Source organism: Urocitellus parryii, chromosome 4 (genome assembly GCF_045843805.1).
Source record: "Urocitellus parryii isolate mUroPar1 chromosome 4, mUroPar1.hap1, whole genome shotgun sequence".
In the NCBI taxonomy this organism is placed as follows: Eukaryota; Metazoa; Chordata; class Mammalia; order Rodentia; family Sciuridae; genus Urocitellus; species Urocitellus parryii.
In genome coordinates this window covers 176,037,605-176,051,548 of record NC_135534.1, presented here as the reverse complement: position 1 = coordinate 176,051,548, position 13,944 = coordinate 176,037,605, and the positions used below count along the sequence as shown (strand labels likewise).

General features: G+C 36.3%; 1 protein-coding gene across 8 annotated transcripts in view; it reads right to left on the bottom strand.

Annotated features, from left to right (window-relative positions):
• The window catches only part of Melk (maternal embryonic leucine zipper kinase), a 74,008-nt gene that overhangs the window by 17,260 nt on the left and 42,804 nt on the right, over positions 1–13,944 (bottom strand). For all 8 annotated transcript variants that reach the window (XM_026379373.1, XM_026379393.1, XM_077797920.1 and 5 more), the window contains 2 exons: positions 8,190–8,276; positions 657–773 (listed from right to left, as the gene is read on the bottom strand). In XM_026379373.1, coding sequence (XP_026235158.1) covers positions 657–773; positions 8,190–8,276 — 204 coding nt within the window. The remainder of the gene's footprint in view (positions 1–656; positions 774–8,189; positions 8,277–13,944) is intronic.

The following is a 13,944-nucleotide window of genomic DNA, read 5'->3' as shown; positions in this document are numbered from 1 at the left end:
AAAAGACCAACTACAGAGTGAAGCAGGGAAGCAGATTAGGTCTGGTTGAGACATACGACACAATCATGTAGCACATGATTGACAAGGGCCATATATACCTTGTATTCACAGATCTTTAAAATTGTTTCCTACAATTCAATTACACATCCTCTAAAAGACTTGTGTGTGCATAAATTATATAAACAAGTACACTAGAAAAGATTGGAAAGACAGTAAAATATTAGCTATGTCATCTATACATAGTAGGTTTACAAGTCAATTCTATTTTCCTTTTAGCTAATCTATTTCTACAATAATTATGAGTTGCTTTTGTGAGTAAAAAGGGTAGAGGGAGAAGGTTTTCAAAAAGCCACATTAACATTCAAACTTTAAGAATTCAAATTCAGGGGCTGGAGTTATGGCTCAATGGTAGATGCTTGCCTAGCACGTGTGAGGCACTGGGTTCAATTCTTAGCACTGCATATAAATAAATAAATTTTTTAAAAAAGGTTCATTGACAACTAAAAAATATTTTTAAAAAAATTCAAATTCAAAACTTCCTATTTTCCTCTTGAAAATGTTTATGTCATAAAATATTTATCTTTGGCTCCTTGACATCAGAGTTGTAGTACATGGCAAGACTAGCAAGCATCCACATGAGAGGTTCTAGCATTTACCTTTGGGGTGGCATTAGCAGGTCCACAGGAAAAAGGAAGCCGTAAACGAACCGGCTTTCCCCGAGCCTTCTTGGCCAGAAGAAGAAGATAAGTTGCTGTGAGGTGATCATATTGCCACTGGAGGAAAAAGAAATCAAGCTGTTTAGATGACTAAAATTATTTGTTAATGTTCTATTTAAAACATTATTAATATCTACTAAAACACTATTAATTTTTTTCTCAATGATCTAGACATTCAGGATTTTAAAAGTCGACAGCTTTACAAAGGCATATAATGACAAATAGCAATCCTTTATACCACACCTCTAGACTCTTATAATTTTCACTTCACAGGAAGAACAATTTCTAAACACTTAGCTATTTTTTCTGCCATTAATTCTAAATTTCTAAATTAACTGCTTATATAGTTTTAAGCTTTTTCAGCTTCAGATATTATCCATAGATTTCCTAGTATGGAAAATAAGAAGTTAGCTGCACTATAAGACATTCCCTTCCATACACATCTCTCTGAATCCTCCTATTGTAATTTTATCAAAATTTTTAGTTGGATTAATATTTACATTATGAGTATACAAATATTATTCATAACTAAGTAGGGATAATTTTCTAAATATTTAATTGGTACACTGACACCAACCAATCAGAAAAGAGGCCAAGCAGTGACCAAGGTACCCAGGGACTCCTGCCATAACAATTACTAACCTTTTAATTGTGGGATGTAGGGAAAGTAGTGCCTAGGTGTGTAAGAAAGGTAACAGGGAGCATACTTGTGGTACTGCTTTTATACCCATCAGAATATAAAGACTCTAGTATTTTTTTTAAAGTTGTAGTTGGACAGAATACCTTTATTTTATTTATTTTTATGTGGTGCTGAGGATGGAACCCAGCACCTCACACATGCTAGGCGAGCACTCTACCTCTGAGCCACAACCCCAGGTCCAAGACGCTAGTATTTTAACAATCAATATGGCCATATGAAGTATCAGCCCAGAAGCTAAACTACATAGGGTGCATAGGGTGCTATGGTTTGTTTCTTCTTTTCACAAAACTTTGTTTTTTCTGTAGTTAAAAATTTTTAGAGTCCATTGTTCAAATTTAACCAGGAGTTTCAACACTAAAGACTTCCTCTCAATATGTTCACAGCACATCTGCTAACCTGTCTCCTCCCTTCTGGAAACATTCTACCCAAAACCTGCATTTCATGTTCTACCCTGAACTGGCTTCTTACTCAGCCTACCACCTGTCAATCTAGGAATACTTTTCACCTCTATCCTAAGATGCACCCCCACTTTTCTAGGTCCTAAGTATTCCTCTTTCTTGGTTTACACTCTTGTTTTGATGAAACCCATTCTTTAGTAACTTTGAGGGTGCCAGAGAGATAAACTTTTTAAGATCTTGCATGTCAGATACATGAAAGCATTCTAACCTCATACTTGATTCTGGTTTGACCAATTATAGAATTCTAGGTTGCTAATAATTTTCATGGTTTTTGAAGATATTAGGGACCCCTTCAATCTAATATATCTACTGAAAAATATAGTCTTTCATATCCCCAAGTCTCTTGCTTTGTCTCTGAAAACCTGTTAGATCTCTTTTTCCCCAGCTTTCTGAAAGTTCACTAGAAAAGAAAAGGCCTGGTATAGATCTATTTTCATCCACTATGGCAAGCCCCGAGTTAATCCCCACTTCACCCTTGGAAATTTTATACTTTAGTTCTGAAATACTTCTTTGATGGTTTCTTCCCGTATCCTTCTGTTTTATCTTCCTGCAACTTCTATTGTTTATATATTGGACATTTCTTACTCTTTCTCTTCTATTTTTGTATCTCTTTGTTTTTAGGTTCTACATTATAACTTAATTTTCAAACATTTCTACTTCAGTTTTCACTTCTGTGGGCATAGTTCAGATTTGCAAAAACTGTCACTTGAAAGTTGCTTCTTTTAGTTATCTTTTTCCTATTTCGAGAATAAAACAGCTTCTCGCATTTCTGAAAATATTGTCATTTTAAGACAATTTTTCCCATTCCCTGTATTATGTCTTTTCTGATTATCTTTACTTTTCTTTTCATCTTCCTCTCACCTACCTCACTCCATTTATTTTGATTTCTGACTTTCATGTTAGAGGTTTTCCTCAAATGTCTGTTGATCTTTGGTTATCTGTTTAGTGAAGAATTATATTACACGGCTGATTAGAGCCTCGATGGGTAGGATGAGTGCTGTTGAGGGCTTTTCTCTAAGGTGAACAAACAAGAACCTGAACACATAACCACTGGTAAGTAAGTCTTTCCTCCTGGATGTTTCCTAGAGATAAATCTTATAATATTTTCATCACCTTCATTGAAAATAAGATAAAACCCTGGTTTCAGCATTCTCAGAGTTGAATAGGGAAAGGGTTTAGAGACGGCAGTTTGCTGCTCAATATAAAAACTTTATGTGTCCATGCATCTGTTTTAGAATGGTTGATCACCCCCACTTGAGCTATGTCCGGTTCAAGAGGTAAAAATCCCCAACCTTGTTGCGGGGGGTACTTGGGTGAGGAATAAGTGGCTGCATGCAGCACAAAATACAGAAAGAGATCTAGGGTCCACACTGCTCCTAATATAGACTTTCAATCAATCTGCTTCCAGTCTTTCTCACCTCCTTGACTTCAGAGGTTCCGGGTACTTCTGGTTCCTGAGCCTTTCTGGAACTCCTGGGCACTAATCAATTTGCTTGTTGCCTTTTCCCACTTCAGGCACTGAGCTTTCCACTTTCCCTAAAATGTTGAATCAGTTACCATTTATCTATTTTTTAACTTTGAAAATTTTATTGACATCCCTTTGTCTCCTCTTTCATTATCTTTGTCCTTGTTTTTTTTTTTAAATATTTCTTCAGTTATACACAGACACAATATCCTTATTTTGTTTATTTATTTTTATGTGGTGCTGAGGATTGAACCCAGCACCTCACATGTGCGAGACACACGCTCTACCACTGAGCCACAACCCCAGCCCTGTCCTTGTGAGTTTTTTGCTCCTTTTTTAAAAATCCTTTTTTGTTGCGTTAGTGAGTATTCAGGATGTGGTAGGTGGAAACATATCTCCTCAATCCACCACTTTTAGTTGAAACTTTCTAAATAATGTACTCGTAAGACAGAAGGCTCTGCAAATAACAGTGTTAAATTTTAACAGTATTGAATTTTTTTTTTAATGTTAATGCAGGTTTTTAATTTTTGTGGTACTGGGGATAAAACCCAGGGGCACTCTATGGGCTGAGCTATAGCCCCAGTACTTTTTAATTATTCTTTTTTCATTTATTTTTGAGACAGACCCTACCCAGCTATCCAAGCTGCCCTTGACCTTGCTATCCTCCTCCTGCCTCAGCCCCTAAGGTGATGGGATTACATGTGTGCACCACCATAAATGGTCAGTACTGAGTATTTAATGCTGTGGCATTCCCTCACAAAGTACATGACTTAAAGAAGTCAACTCCAACTGTTTTTATTAATAAATTTTATCATTTAATATTTTAAATGGTCCCAATCATAGTATATGCTCTGAAATTTACAAGATGGCCCAACCAATCTAGTGGGTAAAGTATAAAACACAATGACAAATTATTGTAGAATGTTACCTTTCATCCAGATAAGGCAGAGGGAAAGAAGAACAGAAAAGGCTTCATGGAGAAGGTACCTGGGAATTGCGTGACAACTAAATAGTTATAATCACCCTCAACTTTCCCACAACTACATTAAAGATTTTTCCCCATCTCCCACATCTATTGTGTCCTGTGTGCTAGTCAACTTTTTTTGAGAGAGACACTGCAAATTGATTACAGATAATGGATGAGAAAAAAGCGGTCACTTTCTTATCAGCAATGGCCTAACTTTATCAAGGCACTGGATGTTTCATCACTGAACCACATCACCAGCCCTTTTTCATTTTGAGAGGGCCTTGCTGAGTTGCTTAGGGCCTCACTAAATTGCTGAGGCTGACTTGGAACTTGTGATCCTCCTGCCTCAACCCTCTGAGCCACTGGGATTTCAGGTGTGTGCCACCACAACCCAGATAGATGGGTTTTCCCTAAACATGCCTAGGAGATACACAACCATTCTCTATACTCCCTTTCCCTCAGTTAAAAAAAAAAACTTTTTATAAACTTCTTTAGCAGAGCCACTGTATACTTCCCATTTTGATAAATGCACAAGGGAGTTCTGTGTTCAATAACAGATAAATCAACACATGAGTTATGTTTTCAGGTGATGTCAATCCTCCTGGAGGGTTTCTCAAGATGGGCAGCACTTGTGGTGCTGAACCAAGCACTAAATGGACTGCTCATGTCCGCTGTCATGAAGCATGGCAGCAGCATCACACGCCTTTTTGTTGTGTCCTGCTCATTAGTGGTCAATGCCATGCTTTCAGCAGCCCTGCTACGACTGCAACTCACAGCTACATTCTTCCTGGCCACACTGCTCATTGGCCTGGCTGTGCACCTGTATTATGGTAGTCACTAGCCCCTGGCTACCTTGCTTGCTTCTGATTCTATAGATGACTCTGGTGGTGGTGCCCAAACTTCTTCCTTTCCTCCCCTTAGCAACTGTAATAAGTGCCTTGTGAGAAAAGCTGGAGAAGGGAGAGCAACCAAGTTAGTCTTGAAGTGGTGTATGAAGGAGGCTTCTAGGAGACATGAAGAGTAGATTTGGTTAAGGAAACTTAACTTCCCCACCCACCCCCAAGTTCTTCCAAACTAAAGAATTGGGAGCATCAATACCTAGGCCTAAAAAATAACTCCATTCCTGATGGGGAAGGCCCCCTGCCTCATCTTCCATAAACACAAAATGAGATATGGGTGACAAGTGGCTTTCCTTCCATCTACAACTTAAAAATCTTTTTTAAAAAAGAATAAAAATATATTGCAGGCTCAATATCAGTCATATTTAACTTTCAAATAATTGAGATCTCTTTTTTACATTTATTTTTCAATTGTAGTTGGACACAACACCTTTATTTTATTTATTTATTTATTTTTATGTGGTGCTGAGGATTGAACTCAGGGCCTCGAATGTGCTGAGCAAGTGTTCTACCACTGAACCACAACACCAACCCAAAAAGATCTTTGGAGAGATATACCAACAGAAAATATTCTTTAATATGCTTCATTAGCATTTTCTACACCAGAAGTAAGGAAAGCAACTAATTCATGTTTTACTTTTAAGTTTGGAATATAAAGATTTTATGATAAAGGATACCATGTAAATTTTTTTTTTCTTTTTTGGCAGTACTAGAGATTGAACCCAGGAGCACTCTACAACTGAGCTACATCCCTAGCCATTCTTACTTTTTATTTTAAGAAAGAGTCTTGATAAGTTATTCAGGCTGGCCTCAAATTTTTGATCCTCTAGAGCATTAATCTCCAGGATATATAAAAACCTCAAAAAACTCACCACCACCAAAATAAATAATCCAATCAATAAATGGGCAAAGGAACTGAACACACACTTCACAGAATATAATCAATCAATCAACAAATATATGAAAAAATGTTCAACATCTCTAGCAATTAGAGAAATGTGAATCAAAACTACATTGAGATCCCATCTCACTCCAGTCAGAATGGAAAGCATCAAAAATATAAGCAACAATAAATATTGGCAAGGATGTGAGCAAAAAAGCATACTCATACGTTGCTGATGGGACTGCAAATTGGTGCAACCACTATGGAAAGCAGTATGCAGATTCCTCAGAAAACTTGGAATGACACCACCATTTGACCCAGCTATCCCACTCCTTGGTTTATACCCAAAGGACTTAAAATCAGCAAACTACAGTGTCACAGACATATCAATGTTTATAGCAACTTAATTCATAATAGCTAAACTATGGAACCAACCTAGATGCCCTTCAACAGATAAATAGATAAAGAAACTGTGGTATATACACACAATGAAATATTACTCAGCCTTAAAGAAGAATGAAAGTATGATATTTGCTAGTAAATGGATGGAATTGGAGAATATTATGCTGAGCAAAATAAGTCAATCCCAAGGAAGCAAAGGCCAAATGTTTTCTCTTATATATGAATGCTAATTCATAATAAGGTGGAGGATAAAGGTATTTTAGACTAGACAGAGGGGGCTGAAGGGAGGAGAGGAGAGGCTTGGGGGTAGGAATGATAGAATGAATCAGACATTATTACCCCATGTGCATATATGATTACATGACCTGTATAACTCTGCATCATGTGCAACCAGACGAATAAGAATTATATTCCATTTATGTATGATGTGTCAAAATGCATTCTACTGTTATGTATAACTAATTAGAACAAATAAAAAAAAAAAAAAAACTGTGATCCTCCCTCATCAGCTTCCTGAGCAGCTGAGATTACACACATGCACCATTGTCCTAGCTGAGTATGTTACTTTCAAGATTCTGATTTTAAAAATCTGTGGATCTCATAAAATTTTTCCTAGATAAAATGACACAATATCTGGGATTTTCTCTGAAATATTCCAGCTAGAAAAGGTGAAGGGAGAAGTGGTTAGGATATAGTTAAAACTGGCAAAACATTAACAACTGTGGAAAAGTGGGTGATGAGTGCATTGAAACTCATTGTTAACACAAGTTTCTTTACTCTTGTAGGTGTTCAAAAATTCTAAAATTTTAAAAGAAAATTTTTGTATTGGACACACAGTCTTCTATTTAAGATCATCCCAAAGAGAAAGGCATAATTTTTTTTCAAATTTTCTTTGTTTCAAGAATAAAGACATCATATCTTCCAGCAATTTCCAATTCTTGCCATTCTTCTAAAGGCATTCCCCATGAAACAGTAAATAATACTTAGATTTTCCATTCATATCCCAGAGTCTTTGTTCATTAGATCATTCATTTTAATCACTAAAAAGAATTATGCTTTAAGTAAAGCTTTATTCAATTTTTTTAAATCTAATTAAAATTTCTACCTTCCAAGTTGGAGTACAGAAAAAACAAACACAAATCATAAGTGACTTAAGACAGTATGAAACACAAGCAAAGCTAGGTATGATCCTCGCCTATCACATTAGATTGCACTCAAAGACAGCTGTGAATGCCTGTCTCTAGGGGAAAAAATCCAGGAAAAATCCAGACATTGAGCATCTAAAACATTTTAAAATGATGCAACATCAGAAATCTTGATAATTTCATGGTATTTATGTTTCTACCAGGTTGTTTTTTAGTTAAGAAGAAAACTGTACTGTATTTAACTCACTTTTTACAGCAGAACCACAATTCTATGTTAAGAACTTTAAAGTAGTGAAAATAAGAACTGTCAATTCTCTGTGGATTAGTTTGCTCTGTTCCTTAATTATTTATCCCCTATCAGTATCTTTAATCAATGTCTTAAGTAAAGAGTATTCATGTAGACAAAAAAAATTTGCATTGAAACCATGCATAAGTACAATATTTACATTGATGACAAAATTACAGGTCTGGAAATGCTTTCTTATTTTAATATACTAATAAGATAAACAATGAAACAAAAGATATTATTCTTAAATTCATGTTGTATTTCTTACCAATGAAATTAAATCCTCCATTGTTTGCCTGTTGTTTCTGTGATGTACAGAAAGTTCAGTTACGCAATCATCATCAAGGTGAATAAACTACAAAAAAGAATTTTGTAAATTTGATTAACAAAAAATTACAAATTATTTGTTTTCAAACTTAAAAATCAGCATAATTGTTTTATAAGACCAAACACCAACATGCTAAAAACAATATGAATTTGTCAAACTTTGGGGTCAACATCACTGCCCAGCATTCACATTCCTTAAGAAAATCAACATTGCTGAGGCAGTGAGGGAGGGGGAAAGTGCTGGGGAGCGATACTAGCTAAATTATACTGTTACCTGTGTACATGTATGAATATGAAACAACAAATCCCATCTACAATGAACCAATTAAAAAAAATGTAGAAAAGAAAGAAAATCAACATTCCTTGAGTCTGGTTTTTTGGTTTGATTTTGGTTTTGGTTTGGTTTTGCAGTGTTGAGGACTAAACCCAGGAACTCATTCAAGCTAGGAAAGTGTTCTACCTCTGAGCTACATTCCCAGCCCAACATTCCTCATAATTTTTTAAGATATATAATCAATTAACAATAAACATTTCAAGATGATAGGTTTCTTTCCCAGCTCTTCTTATCCCACTTGTCAATTGACCAATTGTTAAAATGCCTTTGTGCAGCAAAGAGACTCGTACCCCTTCCCAACTGTAAGAGCTACACTAACATTTTTATCAAAGAGCAGCCATCAAGTCAGTGGTACAACAGTGTGTTTAAAAAGTGGCTCAGACCTCTAGCATATTGTACCTCAGGATATGTTTCAATCAACACAAACTAGGAGTCCCCTTGATGATGCCATAGATGCTTCACAGTAACCACTGTGCTGAATATACAGAAAACCATAATTTTTAAAGAAATGAATCAGAGTTTCTACATAAATTTCATTTTACTTAGGGATGGAAATTGTCAAAGTATTAAGATCCCTGCATCATGGGACTGCGCCAAAAATGAACTGAATCAGATCACTGAGAACAAAAAGGCAGGACCTAGAAAGGAATTCAAATGATCACATTTGAAGAGAAGCCTAAGGAAAGTAATTTTAAAGTTCATCTTCCCAAAGTAAGACATTCTCTTCATGTTAGCCCCAGGAAGCAATGTTTTACTTCCTGCTTCAAGTCCTCTTATGCAAGAAACTCAGAATCATTCAGATGGTTAGCTTTTCCCTGTTGCCTGAGGTCTGTCTCCCTTTGACTACCCACTATGAGTTGGTATAGCCTAACAGCTAACAGATTTTCTTTTGCTGTTGTTGGGTTTTTTATTTGGTACCAGGGATTGAATTCAGGGGCACTGTACCATTAAGCCACATCCCAGCCCTTTTTTATATTTTATTTAGAGACAGGGTCTTGCTCAGTTGCTTAGTATCTCACTAAATTGCTGAGGCTAGCTTTGAACTAGTGATACTCCTGCCTCAGCCTCCCAAACCACTGGGATTACAGGAGTACACCATGGCACCCAGCCCAGGTTTTGTGATTTAACAATCTTTGATTTTAATTGTGATATCACTTTATAATTATGTGACCATGATTACACCTCTAAGTCTCAGTTTCATCATCTGTAAAAGGAAGATGGTACAGTCTTTGCAATATATGTAACATATGGGGAGTACCCAGTACAACATTTAAGCACACTAGGCCCTTACAAAATGGTTAACTGTTTTTACTGATAGTTTATTTCCTCTTTGTTAGAAGACCCTTTCATAAATTTGAATATTGCTATTATAGGCAAACTTTCCTCTCCAAGTCTGTGTGTGTGTGTGTGTGTGTGTGTGTGTGTGTGTGTGTTTTGCTGGGATTGAACCCAGGGCCTTGTGCATGAGAAGCAAGGACTCCACCAACTGAGTTATATTCCCAGTCATCCAAGTTTTTTATTTTCCAGTTTCTTCAACCACTGTTTAAATGATTAACTTCCCTTATCATTTTTTAAATTATTTATTTATTCTTATGTGGTGCTGAGGATCAAACCCAGGTCCTCACACATGCTAGCCCAGCGCTCTACTGATGAGCCACAACCCAGCCCCAACTTCACTTATCATTCTGCCACTTTTTTTTAATATTTATTTTTTTAGTTTTAAGTGAACACGATATCTTTATTTTATTTTTATGTGGTGCTGAGAATTGAACCCAGTGCCTCACACATGCTAGGCGAGCGTACTACCACTTGAGCCACATCCCCAGCCCGCTGCCACTTTTTTTTAGACCACAAATGCCAGGTTGTCATCAATCTTCAAAATGGGTATTCAATGGGCAGGAGTTGTGGCTCAGTAGTAGAGTGGCTTTCCTCACATGTGTGAGGCACTGGGTTCGATTTTCAGCACCTCATATAAATAAATGAATAAAATAAAGGTCCATCAACAACTAAAAAATATTAAAACAAAACAATGAGGTATTCAAAACCAAACAAAAAAGAGGTTTGGTCAGCACAGCAGAACAATAGCATGACTTTCCCTTTTTAAGGACATACTAGTAACAATAGGTTCAAGAGAAAAATCATCATGCCATCATAAAAAGAGAAAAACAATAAAGACAATGACTTTGCTGTGGTCTGAATGTTTGTGTCCCCCTAAAATTCATATGTTGAAACCAATGTGACAATATTAGGAAGTAGGGCTTATAAAAGAGGCCTAAGAGAGATCCCTCTCTCTACCATGGAGGAATACAGTGCAAGGGAACCAACTATAAATGAGAATGCAGACCATCACCAGACACTAAATGAGCTAGTACCTTGATCTTGAAATTTGAAGATTCCAGAAATGTGAGAAATAAATTTCATCCCTAATGCATGGTATTTTGTTACAGCCACTTGAATAAACTAAGACAAACTAGCACTGTTGGCTGGTTTAAGCACAACCTCATGTGTTACAGTCAAAATGAAGACTACAAAGGTTTAAAATAGTGGTACTTTGCAAGTTAAAAATGCTAAGAATAAGTTTTCATTGTGTTGCTTTGGGCAGCTCCCAGAACTGTAGTTTTTCTCTTTTGAATGATCTCAACCTCAGAAGCCCAAAGAGTTTAACACCCAGTTTAGTATCTTCTTATCCCTGTCATCATTGTTGAAGTCTTTAGGGATTCTCTCCATGATCTTAAGCTACTCCCTTAAAAAAAAAAAAAAAAATCCTCTCTCCTCCACAGCCTCCTACTCTATACTTTTACTACAAGGTTTGTATAGCAAGGGTAAGAAGAAGGTGCTATCTTTTCTGCTGGGCTCCTGAACTGGAAAAATAAAAGGGGTGGTAGAAAAGACAAAGGGTCCAAAAACCATGGCTTATCAAGATGGGCTTTCCAAAGGGGCTCTATACTTTGTTTTATGTGCTCTGAATTCTCAGCCACATATATTCGAATTAGGTTAAAAACAAAAATGCATATAAAAATCTAATCAATTGTTTTGGATTATCCGTGCCTACTACATTTCCTGTTCACTAGTGTAGAAAATGGAACTGAATATAACTTCTATTTGATACAATACTTGGGTACTAGATCTGTGCATAGAAATAGAAGGAGGAAATCATGTATTACATGATTACAAAGTTATTACAGCATGTATACCTTAAATATCCAAGTAAATATAAATTACTTTTTATAACTTATTCTTGATAAGACAACACTGAAAGAAAAAAAAACAAATATTTCAAAAAGCAACAACAATCCCATATAGTTCTTCTGTATATAAGTCATTTGATCCTGCAACAGCTCTGGAAAGCAGACAAAATAGAGAAGTGGTACTACATGTAAAAGTACTCTATAAGTGGCAAAACAGGACCCAAACATTCATAGGAGATTGACATCAAAATACCAACATTAGAGGTGATAAAATGAAGACTACTGATATCACCCAAGACCACATTTTTTCATTTCTAGCCCAAGGCTTTTTCTATCATACCACAATGCCACCTCTCTATGACTCTGCTCTAGTAAAGACCAGGTGTGCATGTCTTGTCACAAAGGATGCAAGTGCAGAGGATACAGGCCCCAAACTTAAACCAGTTGACCTATCAGATTGATTCTGTGCCATAGCTCTTCTGTCTGGATTCAAATCTTAGTTCTGTGCTTATTAGTTGTCTGAGTGTAGGCAAGTTACTTAATGATTCTGTGTCTCAGTTGCTCCATTTGAAAATAGAGGTAATAATACTTACTTCAGAAGGCTAGTGTTAATGTGAGGATTAAATGAATTACAAAAAAAATTTTTAAAAGTCTCTAGCACAATGCCTGACTCTTAAAGATATTATTCTAAGAATTGTATCTATATTATAGGGTTGTATAATTATTCTACTAATTATAGTGGCCCTTATTATAATAGAAAACTATTATAAGTACTTAACAAATATTGGCAATTATTAAATTAAGATGTAAGGAAAACCATGTACTCTGACAACACCCAAAACTTTATATATTTTACTTTTTAAAAATTCTTTACCAGTATTGAGGATTGAACACAAAGGTGTTCTACCACTGAGCTACATCCCCAGCCCTGGTTATTTTTTATTTTGAGACAAGATCTCACTAAGTTTCTGATGCTGGCCTCTAACTTGTGATCCTCTGGCCTCAGCCTCCCAAAGAGCTTGAATTATAGGTGTGCGCCACCAAGCCAAGCTATGTATTTTATTTTATACCAAATAAAAAACTTTTGGGTTTTTGAAAGAGACTTTCTTCATTTTGGTATGTTTTCTGTGTATCCTATTCTGTCAGGATCATGGCTGAGAAGACATGCAAAGCCCTCCACACATGGAGAAACAATGACCCCCAATGGTTGAACACAGGCATTTGTACCGCCCACTCTTTACCTTACAAGGAGCACATCAGTTTCGCTGGCTCTTTTCCTGCATAGTCCTTAGGCTCTTAGTGTTGATAATTACTAGGATTAAGTTGTGTTTGCTTGATTGCTATTAAAGATATCATGGAGGGCCAGGAAGAATATGAAGAAAAGAAATTCTAGGAGTTGAGAGTCAAAAGAGAATCAAGAAGGATTTTAGTGCAGATTGCATGGTGATAATTGTGGGGAAAAGACTGAGAAGGGGCTTGAACCAAGCAAAGTCTATTTTTCCAAGACCAGTTGGCTACTGGGATTGATGTAATTATTCTAGAAAGCAAGCATGTCTGAAACCACTTTTAAACAATTCTGTTGATCTATTTGCATATCCTGCTCCACTACAGAACTTTTGGTAGAACATCAGAATATCCCCAACTATCTGAAAAGACTTCCAAAATACTTATCCCTTTTCGTATAATGTATGTATCCGAGGCTGTATTTTCTTCATTTGTTTCTTTTTTTTTTTTTTTAAATGAGTCAGAGGAGAAGTGACAGGAGCAGGAGGGAGGAAGAAACAGGCAAAGGTAGGATTTCTTTCTTTTTTTTTTTTTAAGAGAGAGTGAGAGAGGGAGAGGGGGAGAGAGAGAGAGAGAATTTTAATATTTATTTTTTAGTTATCGGCGAACACAACATCTTTGTATGTGGTGCTGAGGATCGAACCCGGGCTGCACGCATGTCAGGCGAGCGCGCTACCGCTTGAGCCACATCTCCAGCCCCTCTTCATTTGTTTCAATCAAAAAACATAAATGGGCTGGAGTTGTAGCGCAATGGTAGAGCACTTACCTAGCACATGTGAGGCACTGGGTTGGATCCTCGGTATCACATAAAAAGAAAGATACTGTGTCCATCTACAACTAAAAATAATTTTTAAAATCTAGTAGTTTACAATTACAATTGTAAATTTACA